The sequence below is a fragment of the Pelodiscus sinensis genome, chromosome 4, assembly GCF_049634645.1.
Source record: "Pelodiscus sinensis isolate JC-2024 chromosome 4, ASM4963464v1, whole genome shotgun sequence".
Lineage (NCBI taxonomy): Eukaryota > Metazoa > Chordata > Testudines > Trionychidae > Pelodiscus > Pelodiscus sinensis.
Window position 1 is genome coordinate 82,131,496 of NC_134714.1, and position 25,299 is coordinate 82,156,794.

The 25,299-nt window shown below is 43.7% G+C and overlaps 1 protein-coding gene across 11 annotated transcripts in view; it reads left to right on the top strand.

The window, feature by feature from the left end:
* The window catches only part of TSPAN18 (tetraspanin 18), a 195,619-nt gene that overhangs the window by 165,322 nt on the left and 4,998 nt on the right, over window positions 1-25,299 (top strand). For all 11 annotated transcript variants that reach the window (XM_075927541.1, XM_075927537.1, XM_075927536.1 and 8 more), the window contains 4 exons: window positions 3,443-3,517; window positions 19,534-19,632; window positions 21,808-21,987; window positions 24,326-24,409. In XM_075927541.1, coding sequence (XP_075783656.1) covers window positions 3,443-3,517; window positions 19,534-19,632; window positions 21,808-21,987; window positions 24,326-24,409 — 438 coding nt within the window. The remainder of the gene's footprint in view (window positions 1-3,442; window positions 3,518-19,533; window positions 19,633-21,807; window positions 21,988-24,325; window positions 24,410-25,299) is intronic.

Sequence of the window (25,299 nt, forward strand, 5' to 3'; positions counted from 1 at the left end):
TCTGAGAGTCAACTAGTTTGATCCTCCCATCACTCACCATAGGGAAGGCCACGAATAAACCCACTAAAATCAATGCCAGCATGAACTGCATGTAATGGAGCGGAGAATCAGGCCCCCATGTGCATGAGACTAATTGAAATTCAGTCCTTATGATAGTTCACATTTCAGTCATGTGAAGAGAAACCGTGGGGCACTTTTTGGTGTGTGATTGGTGCAATGTCTTTTTAATTTAGGACTGTCCAGGCTGATATTCATGGAGTTGTACCAGGGTTGAATATTGTCCCTAGGGTTTTAGTTATATTGCAGTGCAAGCAATTTCATGGTTATTACTTGTTCTGCTTCTTAAAGATAGTTCTGAGCCCAGCTGCTTTATTTATTTACTTTTATTATTATTTTATTTTACACTGGGAATCTAAGAAATAAGTGGAGTGGAAGTAACATAGCACTATGCAGCAGGGATAGTTAATTGTAACCATGTAGCAAGGAATTCGCATGCTGCCTTGTTCAAGGTAATTCAAGATGTTTTGGTAGCAAAGTCAGCCTGCTGTTTAAGAGAGCGTGGTCACATCCCATATGTCCCCATCCTCTATTATCCCAAGTCCACTGGCAATAGAACACCTGCATAGGTGCGTGTGGTGAGGTCCATATGGTATTAGATGCTTTAATGGCATGTATTTTGTTACAGACCACACCAGAAGAGCTTCAAAAGTTTGAAAGGAGTGAGAAAACCAAGAGACAGGAGAGTAACTCCCTTTAGTTGATGTAAAGGCAAATAATCGGTACATTTATCTCTGTGAGGCTGGATTATTCATGCAGAAGTTGGGGAGGGCTCTGGTTTCCTAGGCAGTAGGATCGGGGGAACATGTTTGATAAAATCAAGTCCATGTACGTACAAAGTTGTTCAAAAATTGATAAGTCAGAGCTGCCTGAGTGAGATTTCACACTGATACATAATGCATGACTGGAGCTTTTAGCTCATATGTGAACACAAGGCAAGAGGGTCACAGAGATAAGGGCACATGAAGGAGACGCTCCTGCAGAGGGATTCTAGATTTTGGCCACGGTGTTTGCAGAACCTTTTGTTTTACTTGATGCTGTTCTATTTTGGCAAGAAACCTCACTGTTGTAGACAACCTGCTGCAGCAAGGTGGGCTTCTAAGAGCTTCCAGACACCTGAGGCTATCCCAGCATTAGACACACAACGCAGCATGCTTAGGCCTTCTGCACATTAGAAACAAACTAACCTATGGAATGTCCTAGAGCTCTCGTAGCTGCAAATACACAAACTGCTCAGAGAGAATGTTTGTCAAGCACAAGCGTGTAGACATATATCATTCTGACCTTCCTTCAAAACTATCCATCATCAGTCCCTCTTTCCCTCTGCTTCCCTCTCCTCTCCAAAATTGTTACATGGAGGTTTTTGTCCCTTGAGAGAAAATCGCGCTCTCTCTCTCAGATGACAGGGGACTGTATTGCTGAAGTTCCAGCGTAGCTAAAATGTCAATTGAGATGCAGTGATAAGTCATTCGAAAAATGTAGAGATGGCAAAAGCAAAAATGAGTATGGAAACATATTACTTTAGTTGGGAAGATTTCTCAGGTGGAATCTCTGGTCAAAATAAAATAGATGCTCAATGCAGAATAATCAATAGCAAGCTGGCTTGAGTGCTCATTGTGGATGTATCATGCAAAACAGGGATTTGACCCTGAGTCTCCCACTAGACTATTGATTGTTTTGGGGTGAGTAGAGTGGTTGTTCTTCTAGTTTTCACACACACACACAAGCCCTATCCTTTTGTTCTGAAGGCAACAAACAAAAAAGAAATCCTCAAAAAAAAATTTCAAAATAGAATTCTTGTTTTCCACTCATTCCCAATAATCACTGCTGACATTTTTACAATGAAAATGGAAAGTCCAGGAAATTTGCATTTTCAAGTAAAAGTCAGTTTGGGGATGATAAATGATGTATTACGATTGCTTAGATAATCGGTGAGCATCTGCATCCATTGATGTGCTGGCCCTGCTTTAGTGTTTGGGTGAAAGTGTTACTGCCAGTAATAAATAAATGAATATGTAATTAATTCAACAACCCTGCTAATCACTGATCGCTTTAGTCTTATCTAAAAAAGCATTGGGAGATCCTTTGATGGATGGTGCTGTCTATTTGCGTAGTATCTTTCACTCTAATCACTGTCACTTTGCCTTTCTCTTGTGAAGTTAAAAATAGAAGTAATTTCTGAATGGGGAAGGGAGCCATTTAGCAGTCTCAGCCAATGAGAACAGATTATGCAGTTAAATGGACCAGTGGGTCAACTAAAAGGCATTATTAGATTAAAAGCCCTGCTCCTCTAATCACTCCTGTTTGAACCCAGGAACTGTTTCTTTTGCTCTCCTTTCAGGAGGAGTAAGGGAGATTGAAAGGCGTAGTGGATATGGTCCTCCAACAGGAGAAATTATCTATAACATTAATAATTGACAGGCACAAATTCTCTTATCTGTTCCAACGAGGGAATTTGAATTCTCCTTCTATTGCTGACAACTGTTGCTAAATCACAGGCAGTGTGTTTCCAGACATCATTCATAAGCGACTGTCTAGGGATCAGAAAAAACCTTCTCACCCATAGACCTTCCTGCTGTTTCAGAAAGTCCCTCAGTTCTCCACTGGCACAGAAAAAAATTTCAGGTGTCGCTTGAGCTCATTTTTATTGCTTATTTCAGCCACCTGCATCAGTAACTTGTTCCATATGTTTATCACCATCTGTATCATGCAGTCTTGCCTGTGTCCCCCATTTAGTCTTCATTTCCTCATATCAGGCCAAATCCTAAATCATTTACTGAGTTCTCACTGCAGTATTGAGACCATCTTGAGGGCCTTAAATCTTGAAGGAATTATATTTATACTACCTTTAAGGATGGAGTCGTGTTGTAATGAGAATCAGGCCTTCAAGTTGTTGAATCCTGATCTCATTCACTGTTGTGTTTGAGAGCTATGACTTTGGGATTTAGCCCACTTAGGACTGGTCTATCTACAATACTTGTACCACTTTATATCACTTTAGAAATCAATGTAGTTAAAGTTAAATCCTTTAGTGTGGAAATAGATCTAGCACTACAAAGATGCCCATGTCAATCCATGTATGTACCCCTACGTATAGAGGAATAAGCTATACTTGTAACACCTTCCTAGTCATTGGTACTAAGACATTGTACTGCTTTACTGACATCAGTTCCTAAGACAATACAGTTTCTGTGGTAAAAATTCTGTGTGTAGATGAGCCCTAGGCTGTTCCCTAGTTTTTGTACGCTTTCACTGGCACGCGCAAGTATGCACACACACATTCATTCTCCATTTTCTCCATTGCTTTGGTGATTCTGAAGACCTGTGTTCTTACCGTGTGTGGCAAATATCTAATGGCCGTCTGCTTCTTTTCTTTTTCTTCCAGTTCTTCATGTTTATTTTGTTAATCTTCCTGGCAGAGCTCTCAGCTGCAATCCTGGCTTTTATCTTCAGAGAAAATGTAAGTACTATGTTGTGGACACGATGGAAACATTCTGTGCTCCTGCAGGGTTGTGCCCAGGTGGAGATCATCTTTAGTTAGTGGTTTGTGTGTTACCTAAGTGAGCGTTTGTTTACAATATCACCCAAACAGACTCATTGTTACCCTCAATCTGAAGAATTTCCAGCTAGCCGGTGAATATAAACTAAACTAACTTGGCATGGGTAGGTAGTTCATATGCACAGGAGATATGCTGTGGGATACAAAGGAGAACTGCTGAATTATTCAGAGTCTAGAATTATGTGCAGGCATATCACTGAATTAAAGTTCATTTTGAGCGTAGGCATCAAAGTTTGAATTTCACTTCAGAGTTGTATGCTTACTACTGAGCTGAGAGGTAACCCTTCCTCAGATGCCACCTAAGGGAACAAGTAGAGCCCTGGATTTGGTGGTTATCTTTTCTCTTCCCTGTTGTCACCATCTTGGACTCCACTCTCAGGGGGGCAAGAACCCAAATAAACACACCAACTAAAAAGTGGGGGGTGAAGCATTGGTTGAGAATTTGGAGTGGGTGGGAGTAGAGTTGAGAGTGGGAGTCCATCAAACTGCACTGTTGTTAGCCATCTTAGAAGAATTAAATTGTTTTAATATTTGTACCATGAAATGTTTTAATTGTGGGTTTCACCTAGCATGGCAGGTGGGCACCATAAAATCCAAGTAAACAAATCCTAAACAGAACTAAGTCTGGCTGTCTAAGAACTGCTGCTGCAGTATGTACTCCAGAAAATGGAGGGGGTGCGATTCTCGCATGTTCAGATATCTAATCCATAATTTGGAAAGAATCGTCTTATCTAGCCCTCTTTATCAGAAAGATAAAGCATCAAGTTGGGCATGGTCTCCAAGGAATGTTGTGAGCATTAATTAGATAATGTCCTTGCATCCCTTTGAAAATGTAAAAGTACTATATAAAAGTTTGGGTGGTGGTTATAAAAGAAAACAGGGAGCCTAGGATGTAAGTAAAGGGTCCCTAGATCTAGAAGGTTTTCAGACCCCATGGTTGGTAATCACAGTGGTATAGTATGTGCATGGAGGATTTTGAATTGATTAATAGAAAACCCAAAATCCTCTCACTAGGCTTTATGTTGTGAATATTCCTTGCAAAAAAGAAAGTCTAGATTATCTAGCAAACCAGGTAGTCGTCATAGAATGAAGAACTTTACAATGAAGTCATGTTAAGGCTGAAAATACCTTTCTTTTCTGGTACATCATGTGCTAATATGTATATTAACCCCACCCTTTCAGATTCTTTATCCACACTGCTAACCTCTTTTACACACCCTCCTCATATCTCATCTTTGAACTTCTTGTGGCCTTTCTGATGCTCACCTTTCCCCCCCTCCCCCAACTCCTCCATAACACTGCTGGTAAGATCATCTTCTTGGCTCATTCTCTTCTGCCCAGGTTGCTCCACTAGCTCCCCTGCTCCACCACATCCCATGTACATTTATGGTCCTTAATGCTAAAGCCTGGTCTACAATACCTAGTTGGACATAAGTTGCCTTACACTGACCTATTTGTGCATGTGTGTCTACACTCAGATTTGTTTGTGGCACCTTTACGGTGATGCAATAACACCATCTCCACAAACTGAGTAGAGCCATGGTTGACCTACTGAGGTTGACGCAGTGAAGGGTAGACGCTGTGTGTAATCTGGACCTGAACAGCTGTCCCACAAAGTCCAAAAGTAACCATTCTGGTCACAGTTGTGACTTCCATTGCTCAGGGACCACAGAAACCACAAGCTGCCTCTCTCCTTTTAAAAAAACCCATTTTGAAATGTCTTTTCCTGATTGCCCAACTTGATGAGCATGCCTAGCAGCTCTCCATCTATGCCTGCTCCAGAGGCTCTCCTGGGCCATGAGTAGAAGAGGCTGTGCAGATACAGCGACAGAAGAAACATGTGGGAAACCTGAACAGCTTCAAAAAGATTGCACAGGAGATGCAGGTGAAAGGGAACAGCCGGCATCAGAAGACAGTGCCCTGTGAAAGTGAAGGAACTGCAGCCGGCACAACCCAAGGCTGTGGAAACCAACAATCAGTCTGGTACTGAGCTGCAGACCTGCTTTTTTTTACAAGAAACTGCTTACCAGACTTGGCGGGTACACCTCCAGCCCCCTGCAGACCACCATGGATATCTCTGTAGAATCTGAGACTCAGGACTGTGCTGTGAACAGTGAGAAAAGAGGGACATGTGACAGGGAAACAAGGGGTCCAACTATGATACGAGCCAGGATCTTTTTGAGACTCCTGAACAGTCCTGCTAGTCCTACCAGTTGAGCACAGAGGAGCCTGATCCAGGGGAAGGAACCTCTGGTAAGTGGGTACATATATTTACCTTACAAGATTTAAATGTTAAGATGACACCTGGTCCAACCCCAAGTTAGCAGGATGTAAAAGTCAACTTTTCATCATCATCCAAAAAGGAACAGCTGTATAGCATAGGGAGAGCTGTGATTGTTCCCCCATAGGTTTATGGGGGAGGGGATGCCATGCAGAGAGTTTTGTTTATTCACAAAGGGATGTCCCTTATATCCCCCTGAGAGATTTTTATGAAACTGTCATGGAGATATTGTACAGTTCTCTTCTGATAGTATCCAGGGATGGCGTCCTTATTGCTTTCTCCATAATAAGAGACTTTACCATGCCATTTTGCAATGAGTTTGGCAGGCACCATTGCAGTACACAGCATACAGGTCTAGACAGCTTCAGGATGCCAGCCTTGCTTTGCTACATTTCAGCCCCGACCTCCAAGGCGTTGTGTTTTTTTGCTTTGTTTTTTTGGCTTGACAAATTTTCCCCGGCATTTTTTGTTTTGGTTTTGTTTTGTGCTTGACAAAACCATCTGACAACCCTTGTACCGGCACCTTTTTTTTTTTTTTTTTAATGTATTTAACCAAAAAAGCACTGCTTGTACCTAATAGGGTTGTATACAGTAATGAGGTGGACTAGGCCCAGAGGCCCCCTGCTGGAGGCCTCTGAGTCTTACCACATCCGATCCCAGAGAAGTCTTCCAGGCTGCCTAGAGTGGCTGCAAGGGAAGTAGATAATTGCAGCATGGTTGCTCCCTGCAGCCTATCAGCAGGGCCATATAAAAGGAGCTGTAGTACTTGAGAGAAACAGACCAACTGGCTGGAGCTCCTGACTGGCTGCTGAGACTGAGTAAAAGACGCAGCCTGACAGTAAGGGTGAAGCATTCATGACAGTGCTGGGGAAGTGGCCCAGAGAACTGTAGCAGCAGAGTGGCTAGTTAAAGGGATGCATCAGCATATGGCTGCTATTCCTAGGATCCTTGAGATAGGAACCAGAGTAGTGATAGGCTCAGGTCCCTGTACCCCACCAGCCAACAGGGAAGTGGCTTAAGCCCCGAGGAAGGGAATAGAGAGGGTCTGGAGAACAGGATGAATAGTGAACCGTGAAACACTCTCAGAAAGGGATCAGATGGTTTAATGGTCCAGCTGCAGAGTTGGGACCAGAAAGGCCCAGAGTGAGTGATGTCAGCGTCTCCAGGTGGGAAGCCTTGTGGGTACAACCCAACCCAAGGGTCAGAACTTATTAAAGACTGAGCCTGGCAAGGCCAACAGAGATATCAACTGGTACTGGGGTAGGCCCCTGTTAGACTGTATACCCTGAAGAGATTTGTTCTGTTTTTTTTGGTTTGTTTTTTAACCTGCAGACTGTATGTGAGACTTGGCTGGAGGTCTGAGTTGTTGAGGTTGCTGCAGACTAAGAGAGTGCAGGCACACACACCTGGCCAGGGACATTCACAAATGGTGGATGTCATCCCTTCACAGCATGTCTAATTTAAAACCCTTATGAGAATAAGGGAAGGGAGCTCTGAACATTCTTTCATTTTCCATTGTGACTGTAAATACGGGTTGAACCTGTCTAGTCCAGCACTCTGGTCTGAAAACATGCGTGGTGAGGCATGTTAATTAGCCAGTTACCTGCTTACTGTGGTGTGGCAAAGTTTCCCGCTGCCCCATAAAGTTTGTTTTTAGCCACCAGTCCTGGCTCTCAGTGTTCTGTGCTGTTATTTAGCTCAAAATTAACTCAAAAGAGACAAACAAGCAGTGGAAGTGTTGGCAATTCAGCTAAGCACAAGCATGATATTTATGCTTTATCTACTTATTTTCTTGTACCACTACACTAAAATTGGGTTACAACACTAACACTTTTTTAGGAAGAGAACTGATAAGCCCTGGCTAGGTGTTCAGTACAGTCATATATTGTTTAGCAGCTATTTTTCCATTGATTTGCCTCGGTGAAATAAAAATAGAGACCTTCTCTCTACAATATTGGCCACCTGTGGTTTGGCAAATTCTCTGCTTTGGTTCAGGTCCCGAGGCAACTGGACTAGAGAGGTTCAACCTGTACAATGATAGATCTGTCTGTGCAGTTGCCTGATCCTGTTGAGTCCGAGAAAGAAGAGGACGAGTGTGGACGTGTTCAGCAAGATCCTGCAAGCCAGTGCTGCACTGGACGATGAAAAGGGTGCCTGGAGGATCAATATTGCAGACAGTATGGAAAAGGAAAGAGCAAACGACAGTGCTCCCACATGAAAAGGAGAGGAAGATGTACTAGGATATAAATTGACTTCTAAGGCAGCAAATGCAAAAGCAGCCGGATCTTGTTGACCCACCAGTCCAGCAATTACTGTCTCCCTTTGCAATCACTGGAGAGCTCTGTTCTAGCACCTCGTTATATTCCCTTCCGTCCCCCTCAACATTCCACATGGCAATAGGGGCTTTATTCCCACCGCTCCAAGCTGGGAGGAAGTAAATCATTGGCCTGTGTGAGCCACAGTTGGTATTTATGTTGCCAAAATGGACTGACATGGCCAGGAACATCATCTACTTTTTTAATTGTAAAGTTCCATTCCATTTGTTTATTTTTTTATTTGTATTGTGCTTGATTGTTATTGTGTTTGGTACACAGCGTATTTCAAGTTTTGAGAAATACATTAATCTTCATTAATTCCCCCCTTTTGCCTACAGCTACTGTGCGGGACACAACCACTGGGATATTTTTCTCATTGAGATTGAATCTTGTGAATAAACAATACCAGTGTCTCTTCAGTCTGCCAAAAGCACATCCGTCTGTCATTCTGCACCCCTGCTGAGGGGGGGTAGTTGAATCTTCCCTCGGAGCTATCAAGGTGGCTAGTGTATGGCTTCATGAGCTGAGCCGGGAGAGCAAGGCTTAGGCTAAGTTCCTTACAATCACAACTGGCATGTCAGCATCATAAAATGACAATTCACCAGTCACTAGCAAATACCCCTGCTTGCAGTTTTCTGAGCACCCGGTGTTCTGACTGGCCCACACCAATATTGGGGTGTGTCTAGACTACATGCCTCCGTCGACGGAGGCATGTAGATTAGACAGATCGGCAGAGGGAAATGAAGCCGCGATTAAAATAATCGCGGCTTCATTTAAATTTAAATGGCTGCCCCGATCTGCCGATCAGCTGTTTGTCGGCAGATCGGGGCAGTCTGGACGTTCCCCTGTCGACAGAAAACCCTTTTGTCGACCGCCCCGTTATGCCTCGTGGGAGGAGGTTTACCGGGGCGGTCGACAAAAGGGTTTTCTGTCGACAGGGGAACGTCCAGACTGCCCCGATCTGCCGACAAACAGCTGATCGGCAGATCGGGGCAGCCATTTAAATTTAAATGAAGCCGCGATTATTTTAATCGTGGCTTCATTTCCCTCTGCCGATCTGTCTAATCTACATGCCTCCGTCGACGGAGGCATGTAGTCTAGACACACCCTTGGTGAAATGTTCCTGGTGATCCTCCAGTGCTTGCATAACCATAGAAAAGTCATCGTTTTTACTGATGTTCTCTGTGGCAAGCTGGGCTAATGCCAAAAATATGGATGAGTCTGCTTTCTGTCACCTTGCTGCATTTCAGGAACCTCATTGCTGCAAATCCATCTGCTATTTCTTACTTATTGGCCAAGAATCCTGCATAGCAGGAGACAATTAGTGTCCCTAAACACTTGAATGGTAACGGTCCCCAGTATGGATTTTCTAACTCCAAAATGTTTTTCCACTAATTGGTAGCAACCTGGCGTTGTAAGTTCCCACAGTCCTTGCTCACTTCTCCACTCTCAGTGCAGCTCTCATTCTTATCTCCATGCATTGGGGTTCTAGGGGCAAGCTTGGCACATGGATCCAGGAATGTGGTCTGTGGCATATGAAAGATCTGCAGCCGCTGCCTGTCATCCAGACCTGCATCACAATGCAATCCCACCAGTCAGTGCTCGTTTCTCAGACCCAGCAGCTGTGCTCCAGCATCTGCAGCTGTTCTGTGAACTCCACCAACATCCCTGAATTGGTTTTTGCTATGTCCGCAGCAGTCTGTCCTGAGAAACATGCCCCTGTTGCTGAGGTTTTTCCTGCAGCTCAGCAAATACTGGACGATTGTCCGTCTAGTGTTTGTGACATTCAGGGCAATACTGCAGACCTATGCAGTCTTCTTGCTTCTGTCAGAGATGATAGTGAGAAGTGTTGGGCAGATTTACGGGAGCATAAAAACATGTGAAAATGATGCAATATGGGTGGCATTATGGGACCGAGAAAGTTGCATGATGGAACTTTGACCCCTTTCCTGCACAAATCGTTTTGGACCCACCATGCATTATCTAAATTGCCAAAAAGGCACTACCCCATAGGACAGGTGGATTGCACACTGGTGCAACACACTGTTGATCAGCACAAGCACTCCTGGTGAGTATATGCAGCGCCAGTGAAAGGAGCTAAGAGTGCATTGACACAAGTGATATACTAACTGTGACAGCCTTACATCAACCACTTTGTAATGTAGGTATGGCCTAGGGCTTGTCACAACTTAGCCCCTCTCTATTTGTCTGCGGTGCTTCAATTACATTTCTCCCTACCTACTATGCTCTATGATTCTAGCCTCCTTTACCCATTTGTCTGTCTCTCCAAGTGCCTTCGCATTTTCTTTCATGTCTCCCTTGTGCACTGAACACTGTCATCAAACTAGCCCTTACGGGCAAAAATCCTGTAATTCTTTAACCTGCTCCTCAAGTACATGAAGCTGCCAACTAATAGGGGACAGCAGACAGCCACTGGTGCCTGTGCAGATTCATGTTGTTACTGATTCCTCATCTTCCTTCCCATTTCCCTTCCAGTTGTTTGTTACATCTATCTGCTGTTTCTTGTCTGAGACTGTAAGCCTGTTGGGGATGGAGACTTTCTTTTACTCTGTCAATACAGCGCCTGTCATAGTGAGGCTGGGGCCCCTAGGCACTACTGCAGTGTAATGTTAATAAAAATGTGTACATGATTGTCACAGCTCATATACTGAGTGTAGCAGAAGCAGATGGGCAAGCAAGTATAGAAGAAACTTGTAATATGATGGGGCAGATTTTGATTTACTCCCGCCAGGCTACATTGTTATTTGTTCAACAGTTTCATAAACCAGAGAGAAAGAGGAAATTGTTAGAAAGCTAATAGCAAAACAATGTTGTATTTGTGCAGTAGGATAATCTGTGGAGAGAGGGGCGGGGGAAGACTCTTTTTGTTATAAGCGGGTGGTCTTTGTCCCTGCTTCACAATTAAGCAATAGGGAAAGAACAGCGCTTCATAAACAGTGGGGTTGCTCCATTCTGAATGACAGTGAGACAGTGCCTTAGTCAGAACAGTTGCAGCTCTGTAAACAGAGGTTACACCATGGGAGGTCTAGGATGCTTGGGTCAGTACATCTCTTGCATTAAGAGTTCATTAGAGAATTCTTTCAGGAAAGCACAAGAAGTGGACCTCACACATAGAAGTGCTGCCCCCCCCCCCCCCGCCCCCCTGCCTCCCACACACTGCTCTGCAGATTCAGGTATTGCTATGCCAGGTTTATCTTTATAGGGACAGATAACTAAATGTGAATGAATAGGCTCTTGGGGCAGGAGGAGACAGCTTGTGGTGACTGACAGCACCCAGTTCCAGAACAGAGGCTAGATAAACATATGGGGCCGATTCTCCTTTCACTTATGCCAGTGGAAGTTTATTCCCAAGTGAGTGGTTTATGAATGAGAAGTTGTGAAGAACCTTAGAAATTCTACCTCTTGCCCGTTCACAGACACCGAGTCACAAGAGACAAATGCCTGTGCATTACACTCAGCTTGCAGGGGTCTCTTGGTTTATTCTCTCCTTGGGATTCCTCTGAATAAAGCCTCATTTTCATTTGTATTTTTTTAAAACAGACCCATCTCATGTATGCTGTGGTTTGGGAGTTATTTGTGACTCATTTTGCTATTGTATATGACAGTGGCTTTCAACTAGGACTACCCAAAGTTCTTCCAGGGGTAGGTTCATCAATTCAACTAGTTATTTGCCTTGTTTTACAACAGGCTATGTAAAAAGCACTAGTGAAGTCAGTACAAACTAAAATTTCAAACAGACAATGACTTATTTATACTGCTCTATACAGTGAAATGTAAGTACGTTTATAGTCTAATCATTTTATCTTAGAACAATACAGTAAAATGAGAAAATAACCAATTTTTCAGTAGTAGCTTGCTGTGGTACATTTTTGTATGTCTGATTTTGTAAGCAAGTAGTTAACTGAGGTGATGCTTATGGGTGTGCAAGACAAATCAGTCTCCTGAAAGGGGTGCATAGTGGAGAGACTGGGGACCAATGTCCATGGGTTAGGCCTAGGCTGGGTGGCTGGACCACCTGCTTGTTAGAGGGACAAGGCTTGATCATTGTTTGAACCTATGTCTGGAGCAAGTATTTGAACCATTTGTATAAAATAGTTCTCTCTTCCTAGTACTGGAACATGTTGCAAATAATGGGACAACCCAGACACAGTAGCCGAGATGTAGGAGTAAAGGTCAACGTTGTTAAAATAACTATTTTCAAAGACAGGTGGTTAAAGTGTTATCCTGAGAAGCAGCAATGTGGTTACTTTCCACATGGCAGTGTAGTTTCTCGGAAACTCCTTACGTTGAGTGATGCTGTCGGCATTCTACTCTATATGAACACAGTCTCTAGATACATCCAGTGACACAAAAGTAATGGATAGACTCCAACTGCTCATTTTCCAGACAGAGTGTGATACAACTTTAACTTGTATAGCAGGTTGCCTGCAAATTAGCTTGCAGAACACTCTAAGTTAATTATTTAACTCTATAACTGTATTATTTAATAGTAGAGGGAGAAACAGAAATGAAGACTCAAAGACAAGGGAGGAAAGAGTTGTTTTCTGCAGAGATTTGAAATGAGATGAAGAGTCTGCAAGTTGGGGAAGACAAGAGGGGGGTTTTCCAGATATCAGGAACCACAGAGGAGAAGACTCACACCGCATCTCATCTTACCTCACCTGCAGCAAGAACTGTGTGAAGTGAACAGAGATTGAACTAGGGTTAACAGAGGGGAGAGGATAGAGAAAGACATGATCTCTCGGACCAGGTGGACACAAGAACGGAGACTTTGAAGTGGATTGAAAGGCATAGCAATCAATAGTCAGATTTGTTTCCCACACCTGTTCCAGGTAGCCTCAGAATTTCCTGGGGGCGGGAGGGTGTGTGAAGATGCAGCACTCTGTTTCATCTGAGTGATGGGTATCTTCTATGAACAACATATTGAGAGAGAAACAAGACCTACCCACCCAGGGTGACTTGCCTTGAGCATAGGCAGCTCACTAGGGCCAGTGTTGGCTAGTGGATAAGGCAGTGGGCTGGGGAGTCAAGATCTCTAAGCTCTGCTCCGAGCTCTGCCACTGTCCTGCTCTTTGACCTTGGGCAACATGCTTCAGGTCTTGGTGCCTCAGTTCCCTTAAATTGAAAAATGTTGCTTACCTTCCTGAGTGTAAAGCACCTTGAGCTTCATGGATGAAAAGCACTAGAGAGAGAAATGTTATTAGGACCTTTGCAGAAGCCTCATTGGCTCCATTATTAGACTCAGGCAAAGGGGAAAATGGATATGGGGTTGAGAATATCTTGCTGAATTTTCTCCTGTTTATTATGTTTTTGTGTATGTATTTAGTTAATGAAAAAAGTAGCTTATACAGCCCAATATTTAACATTTATCTGAACTTCAGATGTGTCAGCCAACGGTCAGGGCAGTGAGTGGTGTGCGTGTGTGCTATACACCCGAGACTTTTAGCTGCTAGAATCCGTGATTCCTTTGCAGCGGGCAGCCTGGGGGAGGCTGAGAAGTGCCCCAACGGATCTGCCACCTGGGAGTGACACAAATCCAAACGCCCAAGCTCTCCCTATATCTGTCCCTTAAGACCGGCTGAAGTTCTTTTAAATTGTGCCTGGTTCTGTTACAGCAACTGAAGGAGTCAGGTTAAAGCTTAAACAGTTACAGGTTTATTGAGGAAGCTTATAAATCATATGGTTGCAATGGCTATTGTTCTATTTCTTAACTGCTAGCAAAATATAGATCTTAAAAGTGGTTACAAAGAAGATAAAGATAGAAACATAGAAATAATGGTACCAAGTAACAGCTTACTCTTTCTATGTGTTCACTTAAGACAGAGGACCACATCCAGGTACAATTTTTACCCCCTTCTGTGCCTCTCGACTCCAGCGTGTCAGGCCAGGGCCGGTCCCTCAATTCCTAGGAAAGACGAAAATACGAGGTGGGCGTCCCCATAGAACCTCGGGAGGTCAAACACCTAACCCGACCAGCAGGTAGAGGGTAGATTGACACTCAAAAGTGAGTGTGCTGCTGTACCCATCTTTATACCCATGGGGTCACGTATTTCTCTTTCTTATCTGTGATGCCAAATAGTGCTGGTCTGTGATGCCAAATAGTGCTGGTCTGCCTGAGACCAGTTCTTACAAGGGAGTTGTGAACTTAATTTACACTTGTAAGAGAGAGTTGAGAGGATTAAATTGGAAGTACTGGAGATTCTTTTCTCAGTGTAGGATTCCTCTCCCAGGGACGGCTGTGTGTTCGTATCAACATGGGTGCCAGCCGGGCACTTTTCGCAGCCTCGAGGCCAGCTTATTGCCTTAATCGTTCTCTCCTCATATCTATGTTTTTAGCTTCTCAGGATCAGATGAGCCAGCATAGACTATGCTGATTTTATTGCTCCTTCTCTGTCCTGTATGCTTCAGGAACCTCAGAGAGGCAAATAAGATGGATGGGATGGGGGGTGGGGTCTGTCTGGCTACAAGATGTTTGGGCCAAACTACAGTTTAACAGCCACCAAGGGGAATTGTTTGTTTTTCTGGAAAACATGCCCCGATTTTAGCTATGGGCTTTGTTTTACACCAAACCTCATAAAAATCACACACAAATTCGGAACAATTTCCTCTGGGATCACTCCTGTCAAAATAAAGGTTTCACTTTATATTCAAATTACTCTTTTGTTTCAGACCTAGCCAAAGGCAGCCAGTTGGGATTATTACCAACTGTAATATTAGTTTCAAAGTCTGCACTTAAGAAACAGACAAGCCTCAATAAAAAGCCTGTGCTGCTGTCTCCATAGGATAAGCGACTGGGTGGGTAAATTATGCAAAAGGAGGGAAGGCAAGCAGAATGCTGAGCATATGTTTTTGCACCTTCTGACCCAGCAATCCCCAGTGTGCTGGTTTCTCAAGGGAAAATCCATATTCTGTCTGATTGGTAGCATTCAGATTTGCAAAAGCACTTAGGGGTCTTAGCCTAAGTCCAGGGATGAGATTCACAAGGGGACTTAGATGCAGCAATGTTAAGACCTCTCTTCTTTTTTTTCCTGTTGAAGCTGATCAAGTATGTACAAACAACTACATATTAATTGCATCAGGGAGACTGGAAGCTGGGCCTCACACCGCTTAGATGAAGCCAGAATGACTGGGCTACAGCGTCATTATCTGATCCAATGAATACTGATTTATTCACAGTGGAACAGCTTCATTGGGAGACACTGAGACTTGTCCCAGACCACCCTGTAGGCCAGTGGGTAGGGGAGCACTCCTAGGTTTGGGGGAGACCTATATTTAAATTCCTGCTCCACATCAGGCAGAGGGAATGGAGACTTGAACCTTAGCTCCCCACATCCTGGAGGCATGTTCTAATCACGTGGCTAAAGTGTAGGAGAGGGCTGAAGTACCAACACTTGCTGCTCCTCCTCCTTATTAGTTTATGAGGGTTTAGGCATGCAGAAAGCATGCCTGCCAGGTCAGTCCCTACAGGTGAATCAGGCAAGGAAACACATAGTTGGCGAATCACAATGACATTTAGGCATAAGTTAGATACCAAGCTCCTGGGTGATATCAGAACGGACTCTCCAGGCACACAAACTGCTGCCATGATTTAGGCACCTTGTAATTTTAATGGCAGAAGCTTAGTGAGATGCTTATAGAATTCGACAACGACAGCAACAGAGGAACAGGGGATTTGTGAATGCCAACAGAACATGAGTATTGAGCTTTGTTACTGAAAGTGACAGTTCAGCAGCAAAGACCCTCTTGGAAGCCCATCTTTTGGTGCCAGCACTTCACAGAAAGTCAACGGGACTTAGCGACACCGGTGGTCACCAACCAGTCACTCACGAGAGTCTCTCAGTTGATTACAATCAGCAGGCTCCCTGCATGTGCTGGCCCCACCTCCCCGGCCCATTCCTGGGAGTGGCCAGCATAGCCCCTCGTGTGAGGAGAAAGGTCAACAGGGCAGGAGTTTCAGCCCATTGCTCCTGCCTGCAAGCCCTGCCCACCGTAGCTCCCATTGGCCAGGAACAGGGAACTGTGGCCATGGGAGCTGACGGGGCAATGCCGGCAGAGAGGGGCAACACACAGAACCCACGTCCCCAGGCCCGCAGGTGCACATTGGCCTCTTTCAGGAGCAGCGTGGAGCCAGGTCAGGCAGGGAGTCTGTCTCAGCCTCACTGCACCTCTGACCTGGAGCTCCCCCTGCTAAGTGCAACCTGGCAGGAGGCCGCACTCCAGCATCCCATACCTCTTCTTGCACCCCAAACCTCTGGTCCAGCCTGATCCACTCCCAGAGCCAGCAGCCCATAGTCCCCTCCTGCACCCAAGCCCTGCTCCAGTCCCGAGCCCCATTCCATAGCCAGCACCCTCTCCTGCCCCAGTCCTGTCCCCCTTCTATAGCTAGCACACCATACCGCCTCCTGCATCCAGAAACCCCTCGTACCCCAAGCACCTCATCTTGACCTCCCTCCCAGAGCCAGCATCTCATACCTCTTCCTATACCTAGAAAACCTCTGCCCTAGATCTGAACTGCCTTTCAGAGCCAGTATCCCATATGCCCTCCTGCACCCTAAGCACCTGCCCCAGCCCTGACCCCCCTCTCAGACCCTGCAACTTTCACCCCCTCCTGCATCCCAACCCTCTGCCTAGTGAACATGAGTGAGGAAGAAGAGGGGAGAATGAAGTGAGCAGGGTGAGGCTTCAGGGAAGGAGCAGGGTATATCTTGGGTTACCCTTAACTTCAAAAAGAGATAGACTCATAGACTCCAGGGTCAGAAGGGACCATTATGATCATCTAGTCTGACCCCCTGCACAGTGCAGGCCACAAAATCTCACTCACCCCTCCTAGAATAATCCTCTCACCTATATCTCAGATATTGAAGCCTTCAAATACTTTGAAGACCCCAAGATGCAGAGATCCTCTAGCTGTGATCTGTACCCCATGCTACAGAGGAAGGCGAAAAACCTCCAGGGCCTCTGCCAATCTACCCTGGAGGAAAATTCCTTCCCGACCCCAAATATGGCGATCAGCTAAACCCTGAGCATGTGGGCAAGACTCATCAGCCAGACACCCAGAAAGTTCCCTATAGCAACTCCTATCATCCCTCCATTGACCTATTTTCATAGATCTTGGGCATAAAAAAGTTGGAGACCACTGGCTTAGACGCTTACATTTTAGATAATGTTACTCAGCGTCAAGTTACATTTTAGTTCATAATTTGGATCTTTAGAACAGGTCTGTACAAAACTTTTCAAGGAACAAAAATAAAAGGGTGAAATCCTAGCCACTTTGAGGACAGTGACAAAACTCCTACTGACGTCAATGGGGTCAGAATTTCACTTGAAGTTTCCTTTTGGTTTTGTAATAAAGTTCCAGTGGAAACAGTTGATATAAAAAAAAAATACACACAGGGCCTACATGATTTGGAACCCACAGGTTACAGCATTTAGAACTGAAAACAAACTTTTGCTATTTTTATTTAGTATATGTATAAGTATTTTGTTTCACATCCCCAATGTGTTTCACACTGTATGGTGCACAAAACAAAGTGGTCCCTTTCCAAAAGGGTTTGCAGTCTTTGATCCTGACCTTCTCTAATCATAACTCCGGTCAGCTGAAGAAGTGGGCTGTGCCCATGAAAGCTCATGATGCCATCTACATGTTTTGTTAGTCTATAAAGTGCTACCAGACCATTTGCTTGCTGTTTTTTTTTTCTGTAACAGACTAACTCGGCCACCCCCTGAAGCTCTTGTAGTATACGAGGTGAGGTTAGACAGCTGTACCTATATGAACCCTATTAATTCCAATGGCGCTCTGGGCTGACAGAGAGGTCTTAACTATGTGGATCACAATGCAAGACTGAGCTCTGAGAGAGAGAAAATAAGACTTACTGGAGCAAAAAAGGATCCCTTACAGTTTTCATTATGAAATGATAGCAACTCTATAAAATTACCTCAGTTTTCAGTTTAACCAGACTATTAAAACTTTATTTTTCCTGTTCATTAGAAAAGTGTTGATAATTAAACATTTGATTGTTTCAAGGACTCAGTTATTTTGTATGGATAGCTTGAAGGAAATTATAATTATAATTTTTCTATTTTGCGATCAAAAATAAACCTGATTTCATTGATTTTCAAGTTCAAAGAAACATACACCAAAAAAACCCATAAATGGTAGAAATGCAAAGTGGCTTTTTAAAAATATTTCTTTTTAGGCCATTGTAAGTATAATAGACAAATAAAATATTTTTAATAGCTAATGGTTAAGTTGATAGTGACCCTTTCCATTTGATTACATAGATTTCTTTGTACACAGAGGTCTCAATATTAGGGTGTAATTCTGATCTCATTCACTGGAACAAATCTGTAGTAGTATCAATGAAATAAATGGAGCATTATACTTATGTAAATGAGAGGAGAATAATGCCTTAGATATGAATTTTCCAAGTGTTGGTAGATTTAACCATGATGTTTATGTGGCTTTCACAGATCTGTCTTTACTATTCCTTTTAGTCCTTTTGTTATATGAAGCACTTTAAATAGCTCTATATATTTAAAAAAATAAGAGAATGTTAACTTAAAATATATAAATCAGTTTCTGACTTTTAATTCTAAACAAGACTAGCTGGTTTTAGCAAACAAGCGCCATTCACCATGGATAATGCTAAGGTGCAGTCAGCATTTTGTAGTTGTCAGTTGTTTCCTCTACATTTTATAAAAACACTCGTTTTAAAACCAAAGCTGCAGAAGAATGCACTATGAAGGATAGGGAGCACGAGGAGCAAAATTCTTACATGCCAATCAGTATTTTCAGACATAAAGCCCCACCCACATGTACAACTGTGCACACAAAATGCACGTAGTGTCATTTAAACCCTGTACATGTAATGGACTTTCCACAAAAAGCATGAACTTTTTTTATGGTCTGATCCAGACACTACTCAAATCAATGGAAAGAATCCAGATTACTTTATGGAGCACTGCATTAGGTTCTTAATTCCCATTGAAGCCAATCAGAATTGTAATTGTTCAGTATTTTTAAGGAAGTGCTAAGCTCTACCACCTCACATTAGGCCCTTAGTTTCTAACTGGGCAGCAGATGCATTATTCACCCTCAAAAGATGCAGAGCTAATGTCCATGCTCCAAAGCTGGGAGCCCTCAGCTTGTAAAATCATTTTAGTTTAATCTGTCAAGTGCTAACTGAACACAGTCTTGTTTCTACATTGGGATTTGTAATGAATAATAGCATTCACCAAAGTGTGCTTTGAATGGCAATGCAAGCAATAATATGTGCTGTGCTGTGTTCTGTGTATTTCAGCTGACCAGAGAATTCTTCACCAAGGAGTTAAAGAAACACTATCATGGGAACAATGAGACTGATGTCTTCTCCTCCACCTGGAACTCAATTATGATCACAGTAAGCTGATTTGGTTCTGGATCTCCTGGATCATTAATATAAAGGGAAGCATTGGTTCAATGCTGGAACCTAAGTTTTCCTACTGTGAAGAACACATTGCTGCATACAAACCAAACTGGATTATATTTTTCAATTAGGAGTTACATTAAAATTCTACCGGAAACATACCATTGTTAAAAATGATGCAGTATTGAGTTGCCTGCAGAAGGGGGAGAGTACAGGTTTGGAGACAGTGTGCTGATGAAGCCACTGATACCCACTTTCCTGCCATCTGGGGTCCCCACCACCCTATCCTGCTGGTCCAGAGGCTCCAGTTTCCCCCAGCCAAGCCACAGAGTTGAGGTAACCACTCCCCATAGAGAGCAACACAGATGCTGAACGAGCTCACTTCTGGGAGGGCTCGGCTATAAGGCTTCAGTAGCCAGGAACACAGCCCCCAAAGAGGACCAAAACTCCCAAATAAATCTATCTTAACCTGTGTAAAAGTTTTACACAAAGAAAGGTCATAAAGATGTTCACCCCCTTTATCAGTGAAAGAGGGATATGCACAGTGGTTGCAAGTGGTTATTTACACTGGGCTTGATAATAAACAAAAGTGTTTTTATTAAATATAAAAGATAGGATTTAAGTGGTTGCAAGTGAAAACAAATAAAAACAAGTTACTAAGTTAAAATAAATAACACCAGCTAATTCTAATACATTAAGAAACTTGTTACATGCAAATTCTTACCCTAAGCAATTATCTTATCTCATGTGGAATGTTTCAGGTCTGAGTTTATCTTTACTCTATTCTAGCCTGGGTCTACAGCTTTTTTTCAGAATTCTTTAAAAGTTCTTTGTTACCAGGTCTCTTCATGTGTAACTTCTTCAGATAGGTGAGGCAGTTTTGAAGACTAGCTGAAGATGAAGACTGGATTGCTTTCCATTCCTTAAACAGACTTTTATCCAGGGTGGGAACCCTTTGTATAGCACCCCCCAACCCCATGAAAAATACCAGGTTCCAGATAGATTCCAGTACCAAGTGGCATGGTCACATGTCTTTCTGGGACCAAACATAGTTTGGGGTTACAGGACAAACAAGACTATTCACAGTTAATTGGTTTGAGTACTGAGCCATTATGTTCCTGAAGTAACCCTAATGGTGCTCATTAGCACATTCAGAATGAAAACCAGATTCACACTTCATATTTCTAACTTTACATACAAGAATGATACATGCACAAAAACAGGATATACAGATTCCACAGATTATAACTTTAAAATTGATATGTTAGATGATGTATACATAAAGCATCTTTGAATTATGCATATTCATAAGCCAATTTTAATAAAGCAAGGGGGGGCTGAAAGAGTACCTATATTCGAAAAATCCCCAAATATAGTGACTCTCTATACAATTGGGACAGCCAGTCACCCTAGTCAACTATGACCAAAAGTTGTTACTAGCTCATGGTTTTTCAATGATCCCTAGAAAATGGCCGATTTGCAATGTTGTTGTAGCCATATTGGTCCCAGGATATTGGAGTGAGAAGATGGGTGAGGTAATATCTTGTATTGGTCTCCACACCTTTTAATTCAGTTTTAAAAGAACTGCTCTTAATGCTGACTTAATAATGTAATGCATTTTACATTTTATGCATGAAACATTTAAACTTTTTGCTGCCTGAAGGGTGATTGAGGCAGTATGCATCACCTGAGTACTTGCACTGGCCCTTCAGTGAATCATCTAGTACATTAAAGTTGGCATGGTCCAAGATGCTGCTGATTCTTACACCAGCCACAGGAAATACTGGGAAATAGGAGCCTGGATTGTATTTCATGTTCCGCTACTGACTCACTCTGAGATCTTGAGCATGTTGCTTTGGACATGCTCTAAAGCCCACTGAACAGCAAGACTCCTAGTGGGCTTTGGATCAATACCTTAATCTCTATCCCCATTTTACACATGTGGGCATAATGAAAATTTTATAAAGTACTTTGATGACTCTGATGACTCAAGAAGTATCAAGATAAAAACAGATACAGCCAGATTGCTCTCAGTCTCCCTTCACTGAACCCCAGCCTCCCTCCCCCAGGCCACACAACAGCATGACTTTGGAAGCATTTGTGGGGCTTCCTTTCAGAAGTGACAACATGGAACCTATGGATTTCTGTCCTTCCTGTGTCCCTCCCTAGTTTAGCTGCTGTGGAGTGAATGGACCGGAAGATTTTGAAACAGCTCTTCATTTCCGGCACCATCATTCAGATGATGTGGTACCTGAAGCTTGTTGCCAACGAGAGCTCCAGACCCGGGATGGGGCATTTGTCAGCAAAGAGGATTGCCTCATGGGGAAGGATATGTACCAGAACCGACAGGTATGTGGAAATAATCCCAGGGCTGACAAGTGCTTCACCATGACCTTCAATAGATGTGAGGTTTATGGGACCCTGTCTTGGTGACCAGGAGTCAAACCCTAAACAGCCCTAATTACCTACACAAACAATGCACTTACACTGCCAGCTCTGGGTATCAGCGTACAACCTGTGTCTTGTTTTCTCAGTCCAGCACATTTAATCAGCCCAAAATTTAACAAGGAAATTTAGTGCTGTATACAACTTTTTTTCTGACTTATACTTTACTGAATCTCCTGGTGAGCGAAATTAGACTCCCTACCCAGTCTCCACCCCTTACAGAAGTATGCACCCTACACTTACCTAAAGTTTTCATGTTCCAAAAAGATTTTGTAAAGTACTATGTCTGGTGTTTGATGGTTTTCACTTAGCCTTCAGGGGATAATGGAACCCTATGAGATACCGCCTCCCCCTCTCCCTCTTCTAAGTAGTACTTGTTCAGTTTCCAGCTCTTGACAACAGATTGTGAAAGGGAGCAGATGAATTTAGAACCAGTCTGAAAGCTGTTCCACAGTATGGTAGCTGGGAAACATTGGCAGGGCAGTCTGGGTGAGAGATCATAGCAGACACTGCAATGCTGTTTCTGCCAGATCTGATTGCCTGAAGCACACAAGGGGGCAGAGAGAAGCAACAAACACTTGAGGGGGAAAAGACACAAATCTTGACAAACAAGGCTAAAGAGGAAACAAAAATCTCTCTCTCTTTGTTGTTGTTTTTCTGTTTGTGGTGTCACTGGAATATATTGAGTAGGGATGTAAAAGCCTGTTAACCAGTTAATGTTCTCTTTAACCAATTAATCACTTAAATGGGGGCAGGTGGGAGACCACTCCAGCCTGGCTGGGCTGCAGCAGCCCCTCCCCTGCAGCGTGGCACGGCAGGTTGGCCGGGCTGGAGCAGCTGCCGCCATGGGTAGGGGTTGCTGCAGCCAGAAGCTGCTCTGGCTGGCATGGAGCACCCCAGCCTATGCGCCACACTGGGCCTGCCATACCACATCACAGGCTTGTCCAGGCTGGAGCAGCCCCCTGCCCACCTGGGCTGCCAGTTAACCATAACTGGTAAGCGTCACCTGGTAAGGGTGATGCTTAATAGTTAATCATTCACCTCCCAAATATCTAGTTCATACGTTCCCATCTCAATCCTTTGGCAAGGGAGATTTTTGTTACTCTGTGTTATTACAATATATTTACTGGATTAAGAGCACCTGACAACTGTCAAAAATAGTTCTAACCAGTGAAGAAGGAAGGAAGTTCTTTAAGTATTGTTTGAGCTCAAACATTCCTGGACCAGAGTCAAGTTCTAGGAAGATGCTGGCCTAGTTTGTGTTGGGGGTCTTTCTTAGCATGCGGAACCTACAGTGCAGCAGGGGCCATTTCAAGGGGTCTTGGGGCATAGATGCGAGATGGTATGTGTCCATGGGTGAGTGCACATACAAATATACATTTGTGTATGTGTCTCAGGGTAACGTTCAATAGGAGGTGTGCATGTTTTGGGGAAACAGACTGTTGTACATATTTCTTTTCACCCATCCCATTTGCAGAAATTTGCCAGTTTGTTGGAAGATTTTGTGGGCTAGCACAACTGGGACAGGGATAAAGCTGGGGCCTCCCAGAAAAGTTCACACAGCTCTTCTCTCTACTGGAGCTTTTACAGATGCGTCCTGTATTATTGATACTTTACTATGAATAACAACAACAACAACAAACCTTGAAGGATGATGAGATTTACTTTGCACTTCACTCTTCCCTTTTGTGCAATGATCTCAAAGCTCTTACAAGCATCAAATCTCTCAAGAGATGGCTAGGTAGGTATGATTTGACACCATGTTACAGATGGTGAATCTAAGAGGCAGGCTCTAGGAGGCCTAGCGAATTATTGCCTAAACTCAGAAGAACCTTGATTCATAGTCCTTTCCTTCCAACCCCAGCTTTAAAATGAAGCCTCAACCAAACCAGCATAAATAGTGGGAGCTGCCTGTCATGTACCATCTGGAAGAGTGAAGGTTTCTCCAGTGTTGGTCTTGTCTGCCTTGCTGAAGAGTATGGCCCATGCTGGGGAGTGATGGGTTATGGCTCTGTTACCCAAGCCCATCTCCCATCAAATACAGCCTCTGCCTCCAGGGGCTGTGCTTGCTAAAGGCCACATGGAGTGGGTCTCTGTAACTCACTGGCTGTTGATTGGAGGCCATGTATTTGGTTTCTGGGTCTGGCAGGCATCAGGTACGCAAACACGGGCTGTAAGCAAATGTCTGTAGAACAAAAAAAATGCTGCTTTGCTGTTTTCACAATGGTTTATTCTTTCCTAGGGCTGTTACACTGTGATTCTGAACTCCTTCGAGACCTACGTGTACCTTGCAGGAGCTCTCGCCATTGGCGTTTTGGCCATTGAGGTACTAGAGCAATTAGTGTGTTAAAAATGCAGTGTCTATGCAAGTGCAGCCAAAAGCAGGAACAGGAGCTGCACATTCGCCTTTCAACAGGACCCTTCCCTGGCAAAATGCAGATTATAGTTCAGAGTAATTAGAAAGGAAGGGCTGGTTTTTCTGTCTGTCTGCATGCAAGGCAGAGAAATCCCTCATCCACTAAGCCTGCACTGCCATCTGGTGTTAGCCTGGTATAAAAGGACAGGCCTGTCAGAAGCAAAGATTGTAAAGGCCCTGCTTTGTTGTGTGTTTGTGCAGCATAGATGTATAAAAGAGAGGTCCTTGCCCCATAGTGCTTAAAACCAGATGGAATGAGGGAATGCCACAGACCATCAGAGGAAAGGATAATAGTAACACAACCACATGGTCCCAGAGGCTACCTAGGAGCACATTTTGATTAATACATTTCAATCTGAGCCTTTTTAAGGGGCAGTTACTTAAGAGTCTGGAAGAATAGTGGCCTGAGATTATGAACATATACAGCAAGGGTCTCAAACTCACAGCCTGAGGGCCATCTATGATCAAAGCATTTTGGTAATCCGAGTGCATTCTGCTTCCCCAGGGCCATGACTGCTGCTGCCTCTGTGCATTAGGCCCCCTCTCCCAGTAATCCCCAAGGCTGCATCCTTTGGGGGATGGGATACACTGAGGGAGAGAGGGTGGGTCAGTGGCAGGAAGGGACAAGGCCTGCGGGACGGATATGGACACACCCCAGCAGGCTGTCTGGACTCCCGAGCTGGATTGCAAAAATATTCCAACTGTAGATGGCTTGAGGGCTGTGAGTTTCAGACCTTTGATATACAACATTAGCCACCCCAGATGAGATTGGTTTTAAAATCATGAGATTCTGTACAAAT